Source organism: Osmia bicornis, chromosome 15 (assembly GCF_907164935.1).
Source record: "Osmia bicornis bicornis chromosome 15, iOsmBic2.1, whole genome shotgun sequence".
Taxonomy (NCBI): Eukaryota; Metazoa; Arthropoda; class Insecta; order Hymenoptera; family Megachilidae; genus Osmia; species Osmia bicornis.
The window spans coordinates 3354852-3374356 of NC_060230.1; the positions used below are offsets into that span (position 1 = coordinate 3354852).

The following is a 19505-nucleotide window of genomic DNA, read 5'->3' on the forward strand; positions in this document are numbered from 1 at the left end:
CCTTACAGCGTTGCTATTCGAAAAAAAACTCGACAGATTCTCCGATACTTTCTTCAAAGAATTTCGAACGCTGACGTTCGCAAGATTCTCAATTTTTCGCAAACGAGACTTCATCGCCATCGAAATTCGTCGACGACGATACAAAGCGACCCGTATTTCGAATCGAAGAAGGGAAGGTAGGAAGAAAAAGGGAAGCAAGAGGGAGTTGAAGGGAGAAAAATCGAGGAGAAAAAGGGAAAAGAAATAGAGCGACGGTGGAGCTGCGATAGCAGCGGCCAATAACGCTCGCACGGACCATCCCCGCCGTTAAAATCGCTTAAACCATCCCCTCAGCGCGAGGCTAGATTTATCGCGAGAGGACTTAAAAAAAAAAGAGGAAAAAGAAAAAGGAGGAACCAGAGGGGGTGGAACGAAGCACGACGATATATTCGCTGGTCCGTTGGAGTCCTCGCAGGGGGTGGCTTTGTAAGGGCGCACAGAAAGAACGCCAGACGCGCTATGGCAGGGTGGGTAGCTAGAGTGGACGAAGAAAAGGGGTTGGGTTTGTATCGTGGGGAGGGTTAGAGTGAGGGAAACGACAGCAACCACCCCAATTTATAATATTTATCGCCGGTAGCCGATAATGGAATTTCGCCTGGCGCGTTTATGCGCGTATATACAGGGTGTTCGATTTAACGCTACGAATGATTTAAAGCGCTTTTGAAAAATGTTATTATACAAAGCATAATATTAGCCCTTAAGTACGGTGGTAGAGTCAGATTTAACCCTGTCAAAACTCTAGTTTCTCTATTCAAAAATAGGTGACATGTATTCTCTATGGAAATATTTCAAGTGGAAAAAAATTTCCCGCTCCACCCTGTATACAGCCTTATCCCGGTTCCTCTTAAATCCTGAATCGGGACGTATGGCCAGCTTCCACCCGCTCGTAATATTCCTCGTAAATACTCGGGCTATGGCCTGTGTATTTTTATTGTTTTTTTCATTTTACTTTGTTGGTGGCGTTTTTGCCCTTCGGGATGTTTGTTAAAGGAAAATCAGGTCGGAATTCTTTTGTCATAGAGAAATATTCCACGTAGTCGGAAATATAGGGGTAGGTTTGCTCCGATAGAGATTAATGGTAGAAGGGCAGAACGGGTGATCAGTAGATCGTGGATTTTTATGCAAATATAAAAATGAAGAAAATTAGGCTTAATATTATTATGATGCTGATAAGGTATGAAAATAAGTTTTTTTTTTTTTTACTTTTGCTATCGGCGTATGGTTATTTCAACTATGGTGGCCAAATGATGGAAAATACTAATTCCGTCAGATTATATAAATACTACTTCCGAAGATGAAGATAATTAATCACCTTCTTAATTGGCTCTGAGCAGTATATTTGAACAGTAAAACCTGGCCAGAGCTGCGATTAATCAAACAGTTGATAAATTTTCTCGCGTTTTAATCTCTTTCAATTACGATGCAAACAATTCATTTACCAACTTTAGTTAATTAAGTATCATCCTCGTATTTCAATTATTTCCAAGTAGCTAATCAAATTAAACTTTTCTGTTACTGTGCATTAATGTATACTGCATCGTGCAGCAATAAATTTACTCTTTAGAAACTTTATTATACTTTTAGCGTGTTTCGTTTTTACTGAATAATATCGATGACAGGGAATTAAGTACGATAAGTCGTGGGATATTTATTTTCCCGCTGTTTGATTGATAACGTCGTGAAGCCACCGATGGTGAGCGTTAATGATTACCTCCATCTTCCAGCAATATATATTCCAAGCTTGGTTGACAAAAAAACGAACTATCTATTGCCCGACTTGCCCTCGATTCTCGATTTTGCGCCATTGACTCCGGCTTCGTATCCATTACCTCTGCTCTGGAACGTTAGTCAGACTTTTTGTTGGCATAAACGCCAACTAACTTAGGATTGTTTCTTACGGTTGGCGTAGTATATGATTTCCGGTTCGTTGGTTCATAATATTCTGATGAAATTATGGAAGAAACGTTGTATCTATTTTAAGATATTTATGTAGGTGGGAACAAGATAATTCATTCACAATAATTTCAATGAAAATTCAGTCAATTGAATCGGAATATTGAAGAAATTTTAATTTCGTGTAATTTCAATTCATTTTATTTTAATTTATGACTTCAATTGCTATACATTTCTGAATAAAAAATTTTTTGATTGGGAACGGTTTCAATCAATAATTGAAATACCATTACATTAAAATTAATTAATTTTGTTCATTTATTTTTTAATACATTGCCTGAATAGGTACCTCTTCTCTAATTTAAACAGTACTGTGCAAAGTTAATGACAGTGTTATATGAAATGTTTTATTTATTTTTTTGATCGAAAAAGTAAATGTAGAGAGGACTGTGTAACAGAATTTTTCCGAATGTGTATTCAGTGATACAGATTTTTATTTCACTGATTTTCGAAGCGTACCGAATGGAGAAGGCGTGCAAATATTTTTGCAATAATTATTCGACCGATGTTTCCAACGTTTCGTTACATTTTTGCGGTAGCAGATACTTTACCACTCTCGCGTGACTACGGATCGTCGCGTTTTACCAAGAATCCTTTTCACTTGTGCAAACAACAGAACGTTTATTTGCTCCGATTCAATTTCAAATCGCTGTTTATTTTCAATACGCCCTGCTAAAACAGGAAGGTCTGCGTGTACAATAAAAATAACGTCTGAAAATAAATTTCTATCTCTCTGTATAGCAATTCTGGCATTTCCTAAACATCTTCAAACAATTGTTTTTTAAAATCTGATTCAGAGTGTGTAATTATAGGTATCTATTATGTATAGATACAAAGATAGAGCATTCTTCAAATTTTATTTCAAAAGGAATGATTCAAAAGTTATGTATACAGAATTGTTACACGAAATGTTCATTTTTGTGGCAAAAGGGTTAATGTATCCATGAAAGCGTGCAGTGTTTACAGTTCGTAACGATCGATCGTCAGGCAACGAAGGGAAGACAATTTGTCGTCGGGTGGTTGTCAGTCTCAGGGTGTTTCGCGACATCTTGTCGACCCGACACGGTTTCCGGCCATGCTGTCCGAAACCGACGGTCTCCGGAAGTTTGCCTCGAGCGAAACTCGATACACGTTGCGTTTCTGCTTCCGTAGAACTTAACCCTTTGTACCGGAGGACATGCATTTCCGGGGAGATCTCACTTTTCCCCGTGGGGGATATTTGTTCGGACAATGTCCTCGGTTTTGGAACTATTCTATTGAATGCGATTGTTCAACTGGATTAACCCTTTGGTACCCATTGTAGTCATGTGGCTAGGTATTTTGAGTGATAAAATAAATTATCAGCCCCGGATGTTCTTTCAGCATATTTTTAGTAGTTTTTTTTTTTCTAATTTTGTGTAGATGGTATAATACAAATTTTAATATTTTCCCAAATGCTTTTATCAAACATATCAACATTTGGAAAGTAACGTGTTCCATTTCCTTCTCCACGTTTCTTCCTTTTATTTCATTCTTCAACTATCCTACGTTAAAGTACCGTACTTATTTTTACGGCTCGTAAAAAAGCTCGACGAACTTTGGAGCGCGTAACTTTGAGATTTTTGTTCCCGGTATTTTGGAATCAGCCGGTGGCTGAATAAAAAATTAAAGTCGAAAGGTTGGTAATAAAATAAAAATAGAGGAGAAAGCGGTACGGGCAACAGCGTAAAGGGGAATTAAAAATATAAGTGCTCTTTATAAAAGAAACTCAGGTCGCGGTAAAAGTAAGCGACAGCAAGGGGGTGAAAGAAGAAAAAAAAAAAAAATAGATGGAAAGGGTTTGCCTCGAATAAATACAGGAACACACGGAAAATACGTTTTCGCGCTTGGTCACAAAGAACACGAATCTGAATAGAACTGTCTGAACAGTTTTAAATTGCATCGCTAACACGTTGCTAAAAGAAATACCTTCTCCCGCCATGCTTTATTCTCTTCCAAAGAGTATAAATACCTTTCTTTACACCGAACATCGCTCGCTAAATAATGCCGGCAAAAAGTGCTCTCGAGCATAATGAATCGTTCTCATTTATTTTCTTAAAAGTTTAATCGATTCTACGGGATTTGGTGTTTTTAATTCTTATATTTATATTAGCTGATTATCCGTGCTTCACACGGCTTTTCCAGAGGCGTTTTTAATTTTCTAATATATTTAATGATGTAATAAAATTTATACAGAAACAAAAATCTTTTTATGATATTAAAATTAATTAAGGTCCATTGAGAGTACATTTTGAATACTTCTCAAAGTAAGTTTCTTTGACGGTTAAAGCTCTTTTGCTGTTTCTTCAGGATCAACAACACCATTTCGTTTATTACTTTCACTGGACCACTTTTCTGATTGCAAGATAAAGTAAGGAATGTATAAAGATATAAAAAGCCGTGAAATTAGAATGTCTGTTACCTTTTAATTGTTAAAAAGAGCAAGAGTAACATACAGTCGTTTCGCTTTAGGTATATTTGTTTACGTCTCTACGATAAGAAGCACTTCAGACGGTGTGTTTTCCTGTCGAGAAAATGGGTCAAGGGATTCGTGCAACCAGTTTTCCCTCGCTTTAGTGCATCGTTTTCATTATGCAGCCGTTAATGTTCACTGCAAGCTTTTATGGCTCCCTGTAAATGTTGCACGCGTATTCACGCTCGTAACTTTCCTACGAGGTTCAACTTGCTTTGTGTTTAGTTCAACTTTCTCTCATCAAAGACTTTGCAAAACTAACAACGACGGTCATTTAATTAATTTAAACAAATCATCCAAAGCGTTTAAATAATTTTATATTTTTATTTGTTTTGAATAAAAATTTATTTCGATACAAGAGAGATGAAAGAAAGTAACTTTCGAGATATAATAATAATGTTGTTTCATCGCGTGAAACGTCATTCTTGATTCGATACGTTTATAAACACGCGCTGTTTACCTTCCGCGTATTGTGCAAATCCGTGAAACGTAAATACCAGCGATATTTGGAAAGCTTGATATTTATAGTTCAATAGTTTGCCTAACGTCGCGATATTCCATAGGTGAAAAATCAATCGATCGAGCACAGGGAAATCGAACCTAACCGATCCCCTGGTGCGTATCGTATATTCTTTTCTTTTTAAATTCAGGTTATTGGCGTTCTTTGAACAACGCACGAATACCTACGAGTACTTTGGAATAGCTTGGTGGATATTGTAACTGGCTACGAGCATTGAAATCGATTTTGGCTTCGGGGATTTAATGTGGCAAGGCCAGGCCGCTGTAGGGAACCACTGTCCGTCAGTGATCAGATTTAACGATAATGCCAGATAATTAGATTCCACCTCTAATTCCCATTACCAATCAAGGAATTATCAGCTGCTGGTAATTATTGGCCAAAATTACCTATTCTCTACGAATATCTCCATCTCCGTTTTCCTCTTATCATGCCAGATTATTCTCACTATGGTGGATCTCCTTCAAAAAATGATCATTGATCCACTCGTCTTCTTTCGAAATTTCTCGTAAACCATAAATTGAAATTTTAACGATCGATTTCGTAGGGTTACGTTAAAAATATAAGATTTGGATGGAAATAAAATAAATAAACGTAAAAAGCAATAGCGTTTCGAATGCAAAGTGAAACGCATCTACAAAGGTGAGTCGGAAATTAGATTCGTCAATGTTGGAAATTTCTCTTTGACGTGGGAATTTGTAAACAAACTTCAACGACGAATGAGGTTCCCCGCCGCAAAGAGCGCACAGAGCCGCGACAATTATTTCTCATGCATTATTTATCCTGGCCGTGGCGCAGGGTTCGCGAGGATAGAGATACATTTTCAGCTTTCTGACATTTTTGTGGGTCGTGGCTTAATGGGGCAGAACGCATGAAAAATTTGTACCGCCTTGCATGGGCGACCATGTTTTGCATAGCTTGTAAAGTGCCCGAAAAGCCGGATAATTAAGACCAACGCTGCTTGCGAGACTGAAATGTCCCAACAACTTTCGCGACATTTGTTAGCCTTCTCGTTGGAAATCCTCTTCCCTTTAACGCCGAAACGATTAAACTCGTCAGAACGACGAATTTAGGGTTCTATTCTTCACGATTCCGTTCAGTCTTGCGATCTTCACTTTCTACCAACAATTTCTTCGTCCCCTAATCGCAGCAGGGGCGAGGTTCGTATGAATATTAAACGGTTTCTGAATAGTTGCGCAATCGCCACGTCCTCGGTGGCCTGTTAAATATACGCCAGGCCACGAAACCGTGTGTTTGTCTAGTGGAATTACCGATGCAATTATGCAGGCTGGTCGAGGAGAGACGCTTTCTCAGACACAGAGAGAAACTCAGTCTCTCCCCGATGGGACGCGAATGAAATGTAACCGACCAAACAACGTCGGCCAATCGCGAATATATTACGTTGACAGCGGTCGAATATTGTTACCAATTAACCGCTCCCTTGACGATCCGCTCGAACGGTCCATTAAAATGCATCGTCCGGCTCCTGTTCAATTTTTCACCCTGCGATTGTATCGTATGGAACAGGGTTGAGGGTTACACGAAATACACGTTTCGTGTACGGTTTCAATTGACGCAACAATTGAGAACAATCTGAACTTTTCGAAAGTTTTATTTGCAACCGATGTAAATGTTAAAAAACGAAACAGAAGCTTTAAACGTATCTCTCATCTAACTGGAATCCTTTTGAAGATAGCATAAATCTAGGACAAATTTCGATTTAACAAACGGGTTAAATTGTCGAATCGCTGGAAAGCTCTCCCTCGAGAATTATTACAACGGCGCCGGGGCTGATTGTACAGAGATCGCGCGTTTCCATCGCGATCGTCGATGCAATTATGCACACTAGCAGTCATCGTCGCCGGCGTCGTGACGCATCGCTTTCTGAGACGCGCGGCGTTAAGGTGAAAGGGCGAAACTCCGTTGCCTGCGGGGGATTCGAGGATGCAAGGCGAATGCAATCGTGACGAGGTCGCGTTCCAGGCCGACTCGGTTAAGTACACTTTATTAAGCATGCCGTCTGCGCGTTGCCGCATCCACTTGCGTGGTAAATGGAATTACAAACGCATCCAGCCACCGTTCGCGGCTTGCGACTGACACCTTGTACTCGCGCGGCTCACGCGTGGTACACGTGAATCAATGATCACAGAAGGGTGTGATGTTTGCGCCGATTCTCCATGGACCAACCGAACTGAACGTCGAGAACATTTAGAAAATTGTGTCTTGATAATAAATTACGAATAACTCGAGCCTGATACTTAAGGAGTTAGATCGATTTGTCTCGAACGGGACAGAATCGGAAAGATGACGATCCAACGGGGAGAAGAAATTCAGCAGCGAGACGGTCGTTTATCAAATTCACTCGGTATGCATCGCATCAAAGACAGCGCCGTTGATTTATTAAATTGCGGCTGGATGAAACCGCGAAAGAGGAATCTATTAACGGCGAGGTGGATTCGACGTCGCGAGACGTCGTCCCTCGTCTCGTCACGGTCGTCGTTGCTCCGGGGCGAAGACGCTCAAAGACAAAATTATTAAAGTTCCTCTCGGTGTATACACATTTATCTTTCGTCGATGTTTGCACCGTTGGGACGAGTATACGGGACTTCCGGTAAATACGGCCCCGTCCGTCGAAGCTGATGAAAAGCGACTTGTTTACCTCGTCGTTGGTGCTCCGTTGACTTCCGGAACGGTAGCAGGATAAAAAAAGTTTCACCAGGGGACAGGAAAGAGAAGAGCCGCGTGTACTTAAGACAGCTTCGACGAAGAATCTTTTATTTCAAGGATGGAAACTTTCCCCGAGGATCTTTGCTAACTAAAGAAACGAGCATCCGTCGTGTTAGATTCGACAAATAACGACTTTGTTACTTGTTAAATACACATAAATCTTATTTGCTTATAACAAGTTTTTAGTTGAAGAACTCGGCGCTGTTTTCATCAAGAATTTGCGAATTATTAAATAATTATTTCACGGATTGCTTAACACGCTGACGGAGATGAAATTATTATATAAATTTTGATGTTACTTCAAACGGAAGAATCGAATGAAAATTTGATCCTCGAGCAACATTCGCGTGAATAACTGAAGATGTATTCGTCTTCTGTACACCAAGTTCCCTGCTAATTAAATCCTATACGAGCCAGTCTCTTCGGCAAGCTGCGCTGCAGTCGAAAATAAAGCAGGACAAGGAGTAGCAACGTTGAAACAATCATTAATTAGATACGCCATGAAACAAGGACGAAACAGGAAGCTGGCCAGATGCAGAGAAGGATGGTCGCAGGTGTTGTTGGCTCGGTAACAACGGTTCGACAGCAGCCAGAGAGAAAGAGGTAAAGATGGATCGAGAGGCGAGAGAAGACGTATCTTCTTGAATGTTGAAAGTAAATCAGAGAAGCAGCAAGCTGCTCCTCGGCCGGAAATGAGCCTTGCCGAGCACAATCTCCGGTCAGAGAGGGCTTGTGCATTTTCTTCTTTGTAAAACGTTCTGCCATAATTGAAAATGTCCGCGTTGTGCTTCGTTTTCTTCCACCAAATGCTATCGTGTTAAGCCAGATCGCGGTTGTTATCGTTAAAGGATACTGTAAATTTTTCATTTTTTTTTCTTTCTTTTTAATAAAATATCAGCAGGTTTGAAATTATAATTATTAATACCGAAGGTAGCTCAAGTGACTCGCGAGAAAAAGTCACTCGTCTCTATCGAGCTAAAACAGTGCAGACATTTTTTATCGGTAAGTGACGGTAGCAAGGATGCTCGAGACTGTACCGAGTGACGAGCGGTGTAGATCGTTTCCCGAGGTCTCGATCGATGTTGACGACCATCCGATCGACCATTAACTATATCCTGGGTGGCTCGCAAGAAAGGGCAATCAATCTTCCATAAGTCGAGGCCTCGAAGAAGCTCGCTTACTTCCTTCGAACGGCCCATCGCGTCGCGCGAAGAAATCGAGCCTTGTTCGAGCTTTCTCGCGCGGTGTCGCAAGAAATCGTCGATCTAGAATCTCGAAACATCGGAGTCCTGTTCGAGGAAAGAGGAGTACGTGTTTCTTGCTCGATACGCGGTTAGAGCTTGTCTCGATTTATCAGGAAGTTGAATACGTTCGATGGGGTTAGCTGCGAAACGTGACGAAAACTTTCGACAGCTCATTGATCTGTGTTGTTCTTTTACTTTCCAGGTAGCAGTGAAGAATCGAGACCCGGTGGCGGGGATCCTGGAAAGTTGGGGGTGAGGAAACCAAGACCGAAGGCTTCGTCGCCCAACCGACAGGGACCACAGCAATGCCAGGTATGAAAATTATGTATCTCCTTTTTATTTTTAACACTTTATTCAACTTCGTGACTGGAAACGGTGAACACCGGGTGTAAAGATCGTTTGGTAAAATTATCATATTTCTTTCCCATCGTATTTTTGGAGGGCTACCGCCCAGGGCGGCGAACACTTAAGGGCATTAGAAATATAATTTTTAAAAACGCGTACTATGCCAAAAAATTATTGAGCAATTATCGCTCAAGGTGACAGACACGCTAAAGCCGACCCTGTTTTGCGAATTTTCGCAATTTTGACATCATTGAAAATTTATTCCATAGAGAGAGAGAGATAGAATGTTATATAAAATTTGACTATAAACGTCTTGCTACGGGGTTATAAGTGAATTCATTAGATTTTTTTATGTGTGAAAAATTGTAAAATAAAGGGTTTATGGTAGAAAAGTAACTTCACATAAAAAATGGATCCAAAGAATTATTATTAAAACAGTAAAATTTTCAGGACATTCATGATGTATTGATTCTGAACAAATGTAAGCTTATGAATTTATGAAATCATAAATGAAACAAAAATTTTAAAAGTTGTTGATTAAAAATGATGAAATAAAATTCGCGATTGTTTCCTTGTCCTTGTTGAATTGTTCATAAATCGTAAGTACGATCTCGGTGACTGGAGATTTATACACGTGAGCGTGGGGCAATTAGGTCAAACGTTCAAGGCCGCTTCAATGCTACAGTCCATTTTGTTAACTGCATTCGATACGATTGATGTAGTCAATTTGCGAACAATATCGAGAGAAATACACGAACGAGATCTTTAACCAATTGAATTCTGTCTATTGCCATAAAATTCGATCAATTCTCGCAACAAAAGCTATTCTTCCGGAACCATTAATTAATACACAATAATATTTCATGATATAAATGAGTAGAAGGTCGTACGTACATTATCGATCATAATTATTTGTTGAATGTTAAGCATGTTCGATATTATTTAAAGATCAATCAGGCAGTAATTATTGGTAATTTAAACCGTTCACTTAGGAAAAAGACTTAAAAAAAAAATAAAAAATTCTAAATTGGCAAATACTTCAGGAAGCATAGTCTGTGTATAGTTTTATCAAGATAGGAGGAGAGGATACGTGGCACGCGTGACCCATATCGGTCTAAAACGTTGGCGTGTGTCGACGCGAAAGCTCCTCTATCGACACAGTGGGCTGTTTATGCAGCCGAGCTTGCAGCGACCAAAGCTGGTCGCGCGTCCTGCACACGTGTACACACGTACGGCCATTGCACCAACACCGGAGACAGTGTGTAACGTGAAAAGCTGTTGAATATTCAGATTGCACGATCCTCGAGCGGCCACGAGGAACACGCCGCCTCGTTGAGTAACACACGAACGCAATATCTCTTGGTTCGCGTATGCAAGCAGAGTGATTGCGTTCAAGACCACTTAAAGGGGCTGGCTTTTTCGTTGAAAATGTTTAATCCTTTCACTGCGGCATGTGTTATGCAATAGGTTTATATTAATCCAGGTTTAGGAATTGAGATCGTGGGCACTTTAATAAGGCTATAATAATTTAAAAAAAAAACTGCATAATTCATCTATGAAGTAATAATTTTTTTCACACGTTAGACTATTTGAATATTGTAAATATTTCTAAATTATTTCTAAGCAATTTTCCCTGATAGATTTTCATTTTATCTTTCTCTCTCTCTCTCTCTCTCGTTGGTTGTCTTCGTCTTATCCTTGTAGCAAGATAGTCGGGAAACGAAGAGCCGCGAATTACGGTCCGCCTTGTTACGTAATTAAATGATGGCCTGGCCGACTTGTTGACAAGCCCCGTCGATGTATCGAGTTAGCAACGAATTAAGCTCATCCTCCACGGTTCGATTATAGCTCGGATATCGGCAGGATCCATGAAGGAGAAGCAACCTCGAGAAGTGGCCGTGCCCTCGTCGAGACGTCGACCGTCCGTAATTTTACGGGAAATTAATAGTTACTCGTTACACAGGGATCCTGAAAACTGACAAGTTGATCACGACCCTTTACTTATCCGTAAATTATCGCTACTTCTCGGTACGTCGTTCGATACTTTTAATTGACAAGCACGCTTTGAAGTATTTTCAAATATTTCGCCATCCTTCTATCGTTAACTACTTTGAATTCTTTTTTTTTTAATTATTAGTTGACGAGTTTTAAAAACCTCCTGGTAGTTTTAAAAAACTACTTGAGTATCGAGCTTTCCAGTAGTTTAATTTAGGTTCCACAGCAATTAAAGTATGTTTTGAGTTATTTTTATATGATTTTTATTTATTTATTTAAGAAATTTTGGAAATATGTTGGATTTGATGGCAGCAAATTCTATCAAATACAAGGAAAATCATTTATCTTTCATATTACACTTGATTTGCCCAAAACCTTGATCCCTTCGAGTATCATGGTTCCCCCTCACATTTCATGTCACAGCGTGTCGCACAATTACCGTTCTATTTCCACCGGAAACCATATAAATTCTCGCTGTACGATACTGTCGTAACCTCGCGTCCATTGTCAAGGGACAATGTGGTAACGGATCCTCGGAACGTGGTGCACAAAGATCACAAGGAACGTTCAAGATAATTCGAGCGATTGCATCGATCCCTTTCAAGGGTGCAAGATGTAACGGGTGTCGGTGGTCGATTCTCGGTAATCTGAAAGCGCGGAACACGAAGCACAATGGGGGTAAACTGATTGAACGAGGTGAAATCTGATGGCATTCCTTCTCTGGCTTCTCTCTGTTTCCGGATTTCCGCTCTGTTTTCGCTTACAGTCTGCACACCTATGCAGACAAAACGACCGCCCACCGAATCCGATAACATCGTAAAGGGGTTCCAGGAGTCGTTGACCCGGCTCTTACGATTATTCCCCCGCGATTCGAGGACGCGAAATCGAACCTCTTCCGATAACCGTGCAGTAGCTTGCTCTTTTAGCGACCATGCTCGATCCATTTCGAGTTATGGCCGCGTTAAAGTACGCCACCAGGATCGTACAGGTCGTTAACTTAATTAATTGCTCGACAGGTTACCACCTGTCTACCTTGCTCGACGTTAAGATTCTTCACAGAAAGTGGGATAGAACGTTAGTTTAGAAGATGTTCGTCGAGAAAACGAGAGATAGGGAACGTTTACCTGATCGATGAAATGGTTGATTGGAATTTATCGAGATGGTATCGTGTATACTGCACTTCTGCAAATGGTACGACTGTGTTCTATGGTTATTGGTGGGATTTGTAGATGCGTTTGAAGTTTTTATGCTATACGCTTGGTTCCAGGTGGGAGATGTAAATACTTGAAATAGATGATGTACTTTGATATATTTTGTGCAAATTTCGATAGTTCTAACAGAGCTATCGGTAAATTTTTAACTTTGAGTTTAAAATAAAACTCCCATGATAGTCATCAATTTTTTCTCTGAGATTCATTATTTATACTTCAATTTGTATAGTGAAGTTTTGTATCTACCATAAATATTTCTCTGTAAATATTTTAATATTTTCCAATACCAATTATACAAATTTAATTTGTACAAAGTAAAATTAGAAGCAATTAAAATTTTGCAGGTTAAATACCCTGTGAATAGAGAGGATAGCATTCTCTGTAAAACGCAATTTATTGCAAGTTGATATCCCAATTAGTTCCCGAGATACAAGACACCAAAGTACATCGTTCAAAACGCGCGGGATTTATGAATGGCGGAGGGAACTCGGAAGCGGCGTGACCTACTTTTTTTTCTTGGAACTACGCACGTGGCAGGTGGTAGTAGTAATCGTAGTAAAAAAAAAACGCTGACTCAGCTGCTGTCATTGACCAGCGCAGTGACGTCACGCTTGGGATAGATCAGTGCGGTAGTGCGAGTGAAAGGTTTGATCGTACGAGCGAGATAGTGATAGAATCGTGTTCAAAATTATGTTTCGCTTCCAACGATGATATCTAGGGAACCGAAAGTCTTACCTACATAAAAAGAACATCATTTTAAAGGATGATGTCCATGATATTACATCGTAACAATGGTTTTCTTATGTTATTTAATAATTAATTGAATTAGTATCACTTTTAACTCATTTCAAAATTTTATAAAATCATAATTTAGTTAATAGAAAAGCAATAATTCACGGAAGATCTTCTCGAAATTCTATAATTATTAGTGGAAAACAAACTGGAGGAGCGTTCGTCGTCGAGTAGAGAAGATTCTCGCGTTCGTTCACAATGAAAGAGGTTCAAGTAGCGTCGCGACGTCCGTTTTCCTTCTCCCTGACTCGATGGTACATATCTCGTCATCTGCAGCATCGCGAATAATATTGCAGCAACGACGTGACGACGGTGGCTCACTTTTATGTCCCCGGCACAGTCACGAAAGGCGTGTTTGGTTCGTCGGTTCGCTTCGTCGAGGCTGGTTTTCCCTCATTATTTACGGGGGCGCGAGTTTCTCGTCTGCCTGCTGGCTGCTGGTAATAAGATGCACTTCTTTAAAGGACTTCGCCTGGCCGGAAGCAACAAATTGCATTCCCTACCAGCCGTTTTCAACGGCCGTCTGGGCCCCTTGGAGGGAAGCTCTCTCGTCGAGACGAACGTGGTTAGCCGGAACAAACGTTAACCGGATAGAGAGCGGACGCGTTTTAAACATGAATCAACCGGCTGCTTTCCCCTCTGGGGGTGGGATTAACGAGGTAAACTCCCGTGAGGGAACCGAGGGATGCATCGATGTTTGGGGGTGAATTGATTTTCTCGTTTTTGTTTGCTTTTTGTTTCGTCAATGCTCCCTTTGGGCTTGCCACGCGAACGTAGCTGTTTCGAAACCTAGGGTGGTGATGTTTTAGGATTCTTTAGGGTCGCTGCGATTTGTTTCATTTTGGTTTTAAAACCTTTGCATTAATGGATGAAATTGATTTTATCGTGTGTTCACGATAATCTTTCAAATTTTCCATGACCTAGGTACTCTAAATATTTTCAATACCCATCAGCAAGAAATTTCGGTCAGACGGAGGACCAAGAGAGGGAAGGTTGTTCAGAAAATCGTACTTCCGGCGTCTAAGCAGAAAATCTAATTTGCCCAGCTTAACTGGTAAGAAGCAGCAGATACAGAAGCTGGAAACGCAAGGGAGTTTCAATTTACCTAGGAAGGTCCAAGCTGGAGGAGCAGAAGAGCAAGGAAGAGCGGAGACGGTGTTTGGTCCTTTGGCCATCATCTTCGTGCCAAAACCCGTATCTCTTCCAGCCTCGCTAACGGTTCTTCCTCGAGAGCTAAACAAACATCATTACTCGTGGCCTTTCTCGATCCCAATGCCACCACCAGAAACCGCCAGCCATCTTTCTCTATCCTCTCTTCCAACCGCCATTCACCCTACAGAACAGCCGTCCTCCTGCACACGTCCGTAACAGCCTTCCTCTCGTGTCCGTGCTACCAAACCCAGCAATGTACACCGAGCAATGCCGCTGGTGAATACGTAATCCGTCGGTGGTAACATTGATACTTCGTTAAGGGTGAAGGGGAGACGAGGAGAGATAGCCGATGGATGAAGTTAGACGATGGTACGAGAGAAACCGACGCGTCGGTTCATCGTAACCTGAGACCCACCACTGTCTGCTGGTCGATTCGGTTAACGTTTGTTCTCGCCATCCATCCGCTCCATTCCGCTCAGGGAAATGAGGAAATGCCAGGCTCTCGGACACCCCTGGGAGACGCGAGGGTGTCGAGTACGTACGTACGCTTCAGGAGAAATTTGTTGGTTCCTTTTTTTCAAAGAGGATGTAGAATGGTGTTGATTTTGCCTGTCGGCGATGACTGTTGGCGAATGGGTCAAGTAGAATGGGGCGTATCGAATTGCTAGTCGTTGGACTTTTTCAATCGATTTAGTATAAAAGCACAAAAGTTTTAAACGGAACATTTTTTAAATTACAAATTATTCTTGTTTGATTTGGTAATGTAAAAGTATGTTAAAGACCTTTATCGTATTAACATTACGGGTCGTGTGTACACTTTAAATGAAAAGTGTTTCGTTGTAGAAAAAAGAAGGAAGAGTATCCGTCAGAAGTTAGTTTTTTAATTACGATACAAAAGATCTGACAAGCGGTACTTTAATTAAGATTAAAAAGTCGGATAGCACGGATTGCGGTTAACTTTTCTTTCGATTAACCTAGATTTCAGTGGTGCGAGAGGAGAAGAGGGGAAACGAGAGGTACACATTTTTCGTAAAGTGACATAGTTTTGTTTTATCTCGAATAATAAACTTTTGCTTTTTGATAAGAGACTGCGTTTTGTGTTCGCGACGGTGGTTTATTTAAATTAGAAGTGACCTTAATAGCTATCCTGAAATTACGATTCCGCATAAAATAGCATCACATTATAATGTTTACCGTTTCGTTTATTAATTTTCATGGAATCGTAAATACAACGATAATCGTGGATGTAATAAATTAGATAATACAATACTAACTTACGTAAAAATCGTCCGTTTAGAGGAAATTTAATCTTTTCTTCCTGGAGGATTTTAATTAAATTACAAATTGTTAAAAGTTTCAAGATTTATTCATTTTATGATGTACAATAGATAAATGTAATGTATTACAAAAATAAAATGCAATTGAGTTGACCGCGAAAAATGTATCATACGTGAAAGTAATAAATGACAGTAAGGGAAAAGAAAGGGAAGAAAGATTCATAAGCCAGGGAAATCCGTATTTCTCGGGAGTATCGAAATTCTAGAAGGGCCTCGTTCGCCAGAAAACCGGTAAATTTCACGGTTGAAGTATCAGCGATCGCTGAGTCGACAGTTTATCCTTTCTTCTTGTTCCATTAGGAAAACGGAAGTTTCCGGGAGGTCGAAGAAAGTTCCTTTACGGTTTTCCCGTTTGAAGTCGAGGGAAATTTCTGTGGACGAGAGTCGATCGCGACTTATTCGCGTCGTCGTCTCGAAGCTGGCTCGAGCGCGAGTTTTGTACCGAGCTGGATGAAAGTAACGGCGAAACGAAAAGTGGAAAAAGAACTTTTCCGATAATGGAGCCGAGAATCGCGCCGCGTGTTCGCCGCAGCTGCATTGGAAATTAATTTCGACTTAACGACGCGTTCACCCCGGTTCGAATACGATTCTTTCGACGGGTTCACTGTGTGTTATGACTTTCTGATGCGTCCACGTGCTTCGACGAACGTGCACGAGCTTATTTCCACGAATTTCTGGCAGTTTCTCAGTAAATTGTAGGTTAATTTATTCTGCAACAGAACGGTATTGCACCGTGCCACAGATTTAACTTTTAAGAAAGGAAGTATCGAATTTAATATAACATAAGGGAAGAAAGAAAAAGGTGGTCGAAGGTGTAGGAAGGATGGGGTTAATTTTATCAGGAACGCCGATCGTTCCTCCCCAAATTTGAGCCCTGGAATTTCACACGATATTCGGCGACGGCAAATTCGTCGTTAATTCCGGCTATTCTTGCACGGTCCTGGGACTTTCAAATGGAACAGCGTCCATACACGCACGGGGACCCTCGGCCTTTGGCTTCCTGAAATAGTTCCTGAAATAGTATACGCCCCTCTGCGAGTAATAAACCCAATTCCACATACTTAACAGGCATACCATCCTACGACACCCTCGACCGTCTTCGACGTAGCTGTGTTGTTAACACGTGAAATGCCATAGCAATGTCTCGCGTTAATTAAGAATTTTCCACCGACAGTTGAAACTTGTTTACGAAGATAAAGTCTAGTATCCATTAGGACATCCAACTTTCTCATTCACAAGGGGAACTACCCAAGTGTTACACTCATTTATTAATGAAACTTTGCCAGCTTGTATAGCTCGTCGAGCTGAACACGCCTATACCCCCTTTAGGGGACAGACGGCTAATTGTTTAAAAGATATTAACAATTACAGTTAGTTACTCCTTACATTCTGAAGTATGACAAACTCTCACATACAACTCGCAATCTAGAGACCCACGGTTCAAATCCTTGGTTCCCTTTTTTTTTTTTTTTCTAATGATAATTTGTCTATAAAAATTGCAGTGTATGTAATTAATTAAAAATAAAATGCATCTAAAAATAAAATGACCAATCTGATCGTCAGTTATCAAGAAAAGAATATACGTACCCGCATGGGCATTTGTTTGAAGAAAACAAAACGAACGTCCCAATAACAGGAGACAGTAGACCACCCTGATCGACGGTAACGCGAACACGGAAGCTCACCGCCGTTCGCCATGGAGTAATGGTATCTTTATCGACGTTCTAATGTCCGTCGTAAAACAGCGTCCGACTGGCTTTACGACGGTTACGCGTGGTAATTGAAAACCGTGTCCAGCCTCGTTCCGTTTCGACTGCTCGTAATGAACCGTTTGGAATGCGCCACGAGCCGCATAGAATTGCGAACATTTGCGCGAAACGCGTGCTACGATTGCCATCGTGTATTAAAATCATACCGCTCGATTGGAAGTCGTTACACTTAATTCGTTGCCAATCGCAATTTTCCTCTGGCTCGATGAAAACGCCTTTGCACTTTCCTTCATTAATTGGTAGAGGCTACTGATTAAATGATATTTGAAATTATTAGGTCGCCAGAGAAATTATTATATTTTTCTAAGAACGTCACATCTTTCGTGCCATTTCTTTCTAAATTAATTTAGATTTGTGACATCAATTTTTTATTTATAGCACTTGCATCGATTTCAACTGTTCAAATTAGAATGATGAGATTGATCGGTACTAACGTTGACAAATTGAATTTCTGTTTGCAGGTCTGCGGAAAGGTGTTCAACAACGCATCGGCGCTCACGAAGCACAAGCTGACGCACAGCGACGAGAGGAAATACGTGTGCACGATGTGCGGCAAGGCGTTCAAGCGGCAGGACCACTTGTGAGTACAGATACACCCCTTTTACGCGTCGGTTCCTCGAAAACAGCCTCGTCACGTTTCAAATTTCATCTCTTCACCCTGGCAATTACCGAAAAACCCGGTTTTTATACTTCTTATCCCTTTTTCGTTAATCGCGAATCCATCTGGAGTAGAACACTTGCCGTTGCAAGTGGCAGGCTTTTTCGTTCGCGTTCATCAAAACCTCTCAAAACGTTTACCACGAGCTCGAGCCTTCTCAAGGCTCGTGTATTGCATAATATTATGCAACAGTTATTTCGCTACTTTGTACAGCGAGAGGATTGTTTCTTCCGTGCGATTCACGTGGGATGAGTTGAGAAGTCGGGAGTATTTTTGTCGAGGATGAATTTCAAGAGGAATGCTCGGCTTTTGTTACGAATCTTCTGCTTTGTGTTTGTTGAGTCGACGTTAATCCGGGGTAGAAGTATCTTCCCTGTCTTTGGGTGTTTTCACGTTTTGGTTTTAGTTGGTAGAACGATTTTTGATATGATATCTTGCAGAGGAAATGATGTAGAATTTAAGTATTAAAATAAGATAAAGAAGAAGAAAATTCAGCTACCAGGGTGAGAATCGAAGATTCAATTTCTCTCAATTTCTCTTGAAGAAACGAGAAGAGTGAATCAATAGTGGCAGCGATAGGTAGCCTTGGTCAGACTTGCTGGCCGGTCAAGAAGAAGTTGGGCTTGTATTTCCTTTTCCAAGAACAATCTACAAATCCTCTCTCCGCTTTTTCTTCTTCTTCGACGTATCCTCTTTTTATTCTGGATTCACCGCGCAACTCGGCTACATTTCGAAGAGACAGCAGTTTCCCTGCCTTTCTTGTCACGTTCAATTCTACTTCGTGGTATCAGTTGAATGCCTTGCTAAAAATTTATCAAAATCGCGTGGAATAACTATTTTTCGTTTCTGAGATGCCTGTTGACACGTGGAACGTCACGAATGATGTTGGTGACCGATGTTTCAAATTTCAAATAATAGAATAATTAATAATGTAACGCAGTATATTGAAGGCTTAAATTAAAGAATGAAATTATTATTAAAATTTATCCATTTAGTTATTGATTTTTCGTTTTGAAATATATGTTATAAATAAAAGGGAATGAAGTTCTAATACACGTCTAGCTTTCACGATAATTTTGCAACTATTTCTTAGTGGCACGTTCGATCAGCCTTTTGAAAGCTTCCTACGCTCTTTCGAACGACAAGCTCGAAAATTCGTCTTTGTACTCGTATCGAAATCGCCGCAATCCTCTTTTGTGCCTCGTTCCCTCTGCTACGTGCAGTGGATTCGCATCGAGCGGACAGTATTTTTCTTTTCCTCGACCTTTCCTCTGC

The 19505-nt window shown here is 40.6% G+C and overlaps 1 protein-coding gene across 3 annotated transcripts in view; it reads left to right on the top strand.

Moving 5' to 3' along the window:
* Nucleotides 1–19505, top strand: part of LOC114882871 — a 241669-nt gene that overhangs the window by 146745 nt on the left and 75419 nt on the right. For all 3 annotated transcript variants that reach the window (XM_029200001.2, XM_029200002.2, XM_029200003.2), the window contains 2 exons: nucleotides 9174–9283; nucleotides 18034–18152. In XM_029200001.2, coding sequence (XP_029055834.2) covers nucleotides 9174–9283; nucleotides 18034–18152 — 229 coding nt within the window. The remainder of the gene's footprint in view (nucleotides 1–9173; nucleotides 9284–18033; nucleotides 18153–19505) is intronic.